The sequence below is a fragment of the Ursus maritimus genome, unplaced genomic scaffold, assembly GCF_017311325.1.
Source record: "Ursus maritimus isolate PB19 unplaced genomic scaffold, ASM1731132v1 scaffold_13, whole genome shotgun sequence".
NCBI classification, from domain to species: domain Eukaryota; kingdom Metazoa; phylum Chordata; class Mammalia; order Carnivora; family Ursidae; genus Ursus; species Ursus maritimus.
This window is the reverse complement of record NW_024423675.1, coordinates 54,483,673-54,488,135: the sequence shown is the minus strand read 5'-3', so window position 1 is coordinate 54,488,135 and position 4,463 is coordinate 54,483,673. Positions and strand designations below refer to the sequence as shown.

The 4,463-nt window shown below is 47.9% G+C and overlaps 1 protein-coding gene and 1 pseudogene across 1 annotated transcript in view; one reads left to right on the top strand and one right to left on the bottom strand.

Moving 5' to 3' along the window:
* The first annotated feature begins 894 nt into the window (after positions 1-894).
* LOC121102291 (UL16-binding protein 1-like) overlaps positions 895-4,463 on the top strand; it is a 9,467-nt gene continuing 5,898 nt past the window's right edge. The window contains exon 1 of the mRNA XM_040627956.1: positions 895-1,281. Within this exon, the coding sequence (XP_040483890.1) occupies positions 1,143-1,281 (139 nt within the window). The 5' untranslated portion in view covers positions 895-1,142. The remainder of the gene's footprint in view (positions 1,282-4,463) is intronic.
* Positions 4,373-4,463, bottom strand: part of LOC103666968 — a 1,131-nt pseudogene continuing 1,040 nt past the window's right edge.

The window sequence follows — 4,463 nt, the reverse complement described above, 5'->3', positions numbered from 1 at the left end:
AATAAAATAAAATAAAATAAAATAAAATAAAATAAAATAAAATAAAATAAATAAAATAAAATAAAATAAAATAAAAAATAAAAGACCTAACAATCAGGGTACACTAGGTTTACTGCAGAAGCAATATTAAAAATTGAGAGGCTTAAAACTAATGTACACTAAAAATGATGCAGATGGTAAATTTTATGTGGTTTGACCGTATTTGCCATTTTTTAAATTACTTTTTAAAATGCCATTAGTGGGGCACCTGGGTGGCACAGCGGTTAAGCGTCTGCCTTCGGCTCAGGGCGTTATCCCCGCTTTAAGGGATGGAGCCCCACATCAGGCTCCTCCCCTATGAGCCTGCTTCTTCCTCTCCCACTCCCCCTGCTTGCGTTTCTCCCTCTCTCGCTGGTTGTCTCTATCTCTGTAGAATAAATAAATAAAATCTTTAAAAAAAAAAAAATAAATAAAATGCCATTAGTCTCCTCAGGCCACAGGGCAAGTGCAGCTTAGCGGGAAGACTCTGCTCGTTAAATAGAAGAACAGCACTGAGAACCTTCTCAAAAATTCGAGGAGTCTGGGGCGCCTGGGTGACTCGGTTAAGTACCTTCTTTTGGTTGGGTCCGAGGGTGGTGTCCTGCGACCCCGCCCACGCTGAGCCCCGCCACCTATACCGCCCTATGGTCCCGCCTGCCCTTCCTGAGGCAGCCTCGGCCTGGCCAGCCTCTACTCCCGCAGCCTCTACCCGGGCAGCCTCGCCGCAGCTTGTAGTTACAGTTACAGTTACAGTTACAGTTACAGCAGCTTTATTTGCGACCGCCTCGCCCGTCCAGCTTCAGCCTCGGCCCTGCCTGCGCCTCCGCGCTCAGGAAGGAGCCTGCTTCCCCGCCCCCCCAGGCCCCGCCCCCTCGCTCCTCCTCTCTCTCAAAGAGTAGAAGAGCAAATTGGAATCATCTTTGCGGATTTCTCGCCGATTCGTGGACGTGCGGGGATCCAGGAGCACTTGGATCGAAGAGAAGCGTCCTCCGGCGAAAAGCCCAGCACCGGCCCAAGTCCCGGCCGGCCCGGCGACAGGAAGCACGTTACTCTTTCCGGCCCGCGAGTGCCTTCGGCAGCCGCTCGGGACCTCTACTGGGCCTCCCCCCAGGCTGGGGGTCGCGATGGAGCCCGCCGCAGCCGGGTATCCGCGGCGCTTGCTGCTCCTGTTTGGGCTGCTCCTGTTTCTACTGCTGCTGCGCGAGACCGCGGCGGCGCCGCGCACAAAGTTCCAGGGCGCGACGCGCGGCGGCCGAGACACAGGTGAGTCCCGGGGCTGTGCGAACCTCGTCGCCGGCTGCCCCCGCCGCCCCCTCCTCAGGTCCCCGCCCCGGGCTCCTCTCTGGCTCCGTGCCGTCCGCCGGAAGTTGGTCGCCCCCTGGGAAGGAAAAGAGGCGACTTGGGCCACCACGTACTACCCCGCGCCGGGCGCGCGGAGCGCTGGGGAGGGAGAGAGGGCGCGGCGGGGAGTTTGCGGTCGGCCCCAGCCGCTGCCTGTCCTCGGGGAGCCGCCGCCCCAGCCCCGGGCTCTGGGCAGGACACGGCGATCCCGCGGGGCCTGGGCCCCACACCAGCCCCTGACTCTGCCACTCAAGCAACTTCTCGATGGGTCACCAACCCCCACAATTGTCCACCATTAGACTTCCCAGCGCACTTGAGCAAAGGCTCAAGGCTTGTTCCTCCCGGGGCCCTCCTTGAGCAGCCACATCCTGGCACCATCCAGCACCACCCAGCTCAGGGTGAGCCCCTCTTGCTGTGGTTGTGGGACATAGGTGAGGTGACGTGGGGTGGAGTCCGGAGCCGAGGGGATTCCGGAGCCGAGGACCAAGAAAGAATTCTTGAGACGTCTTGGGTGCAACATGGTGGTTTATTAAAGCACGGGGACAGGACCTGTGGGCAGAAAGAGCTGCCCCCGGGGTCATGAGGGGTGGCCCATTATATACTTTCACGTTGGGAGGGGTTTCGGGATAGCATAAGTCTCTAAGGAATTTTGGAAGCAAGGTTTCCAGGACCTTGAGGGGATAGCTATTGCTGGGAAAAGGTCATTTACTACCGTCTTATAAAACCTTAGTCATGAGACCCTTCAGATGTATATCAGTGGGCCGTATGCTTGGGGGATGATTGCCAATATGTATCTTGGGGAAGTTAGAGATGAAGTTTCCAAAGGAATTTTTATATGTTAAAGTAGATTTACAGGATACTTGGGGGGGGGGGTCAGGCTAGGATTGCCTTTTGCCCTTAGCAAAGCATTAACATTGAGGCAGTTGAGTCCCTAGAGGAATGTCACTCTGCCTTTGTTTCCCACATGGCTCTAATACACGATGACCAGAGCCTGGGACAGGCTGATAACTTTCCGGCCTCGAGTGTCATAGCCTCGGTCGGTCACTAGGTGGTGGAACATTGCAATGTTAGAGTGTCACAAAGGGCATGGAATATTTTCCTACAGTGCTCCTTGTCACAGTGTCTTTGGGGTCCCGTGGCCCAAAAAGCAGGTACAGCCGCACATTCATCCACATATTGTCTATGGCCGCTTCCCTGCTAAGGCCGCAGATTCGAGTAGTTACAACAGAGACCTATGCAATATTTAATAGAGACAGAGAATCTTTGCACCAGGCTGGCATTTCAGTGAAAATAGGATAGGGTTCACACACCTGCATCCTTACAGAGGTTTTTTTATGGGGTTGTGTGTGTGTGTGTGTGTGTGTGTGAGAGAGAGAGAGAGATAACAGATCAATTTTAATTCTAGCACCTGAAGATAAAGGGTACACTTTATCAACTTTGTCTGACTGTTGTACACATTCAATAAGTGACAACTGCCATACCACTTAGTTTCTCACAATCAGGAACATACTTTTGAATTGTTTAAACACAATCCACAGAATTAAAAGCAAAATCAGAAGCCATCCACAATTACACTAATTGTCAGTTAAAAGTTTTACACTTACTACTTGGTAAAACAGCCAGTACCTACTACAGGGTATCAAAGGTGACTTCAGGTTGTCGTCCTGCTGTCATCTGTGGAGGTTTCTCAAGCAGGTATGTGACTGGCCAGAGGTGGGCACCACCAGGACCAGGACCAGGACCAGAAAGGCAAGTGAAGTTCTACCATAGTTTCTGTAGTTTTCACTTTTTTTTTTCCTTTGTCAGTTAAAAGTAAACAGTGAGAATTAAATACTTATCTTTACATATACAGAGGTATGCTGTGAAAGCATATTTGCTTACAAACATATAAAAATACTTGTTAACTAGTTTGGTAAGGAAATAATGTATAAATTATATAGCAAAAACATTAATCTCTGACCTCGGAAAGATCAATTTCATATTTTATATTACAAACAAAAAACAGTTTTAGGTTTTTTTTTGAATCCCTTCTCCCTTGAAAAGGAAGACAGACAGAAATTACCTATTTTTACTCTCAACATGGCTGTGAAAAGAGTTAACTTAAAAAACCAAGAACAGGGATGGCTCAGTCAGTTAAGCATCAGCCTTTAGCTCAGCTCATGATCCCAGAGTCCTGGATTGAGCCCCACATCAGGTTCCTTGCTCCATGGGGAGCCTGCTTCTTCCTCTCCCTGCTTGTGCTCTCTGTGTCGAATAAATAAAAATCTTTTTTAAAAATTAAAAAAAAAAAAACAAGAACATTGAAAGGCCTAAGTCCAGAATAAGTCCAAATATTTGGCACATACATAGGACCTTATTATCATCTTTAGAAGTGGAGCACTTAATAAAGGCTTCATAAGCAGTTTTTAATCCATAAATACGATAGGCATGTTGGTATTTGGACCACTGGAAAACGAAAGCTGTAGCATCGGTAAAGGTCTGAGATGTCTCACTTTGGTGTATTCAATTCAGTGTATTTAAAGTTAAGTAAAGTTGACATCAAAATGTTTAGAGATAGGCAAAAATTCACATTTTTAAAAACCTCCTCACATTTCTACTTAGAGTAACAGTAGGAAATACGATTCCAGAAGTTTAAAGTTATTTCACAACCTATGACTTCAGCTTGGCAAACTGCTTAGGTTCCAAAACCAATTCATGGCTATTAATATGTAAACCCTTAAAAAAGAATATTTCCCGCTTCCCCTGCTTCTTCTGCACTCCCGTCAGAGGACAAAGAGTTTCTACTGTTAATTTAGTATTTTTAAGGAATCAGATAATCTTCGAAACAGCCTTAGTGTTTCCTTTAACTCTGTCTTGAAATGACCATGGAATTAGCTTCACAGAAAGGGTTAGCCAGCTTCTTGGTCTAAGGCTATCACAGTGATCATTTGTCGAAGGCTAGAAAGGTGCCAATGTGATGTGAGGGAAACCATAAGGTGAGAAGAAGACGAGGCCTTTTCCTGCCCATTTGTATCTAAAGTTCAAGGGATCCTTGGAAAATGACACAATGGAAGCCTTTCTTGTCTTTTTCTTTCGGTGTTGGTTCTGGTGAAGGAGGGCATTCC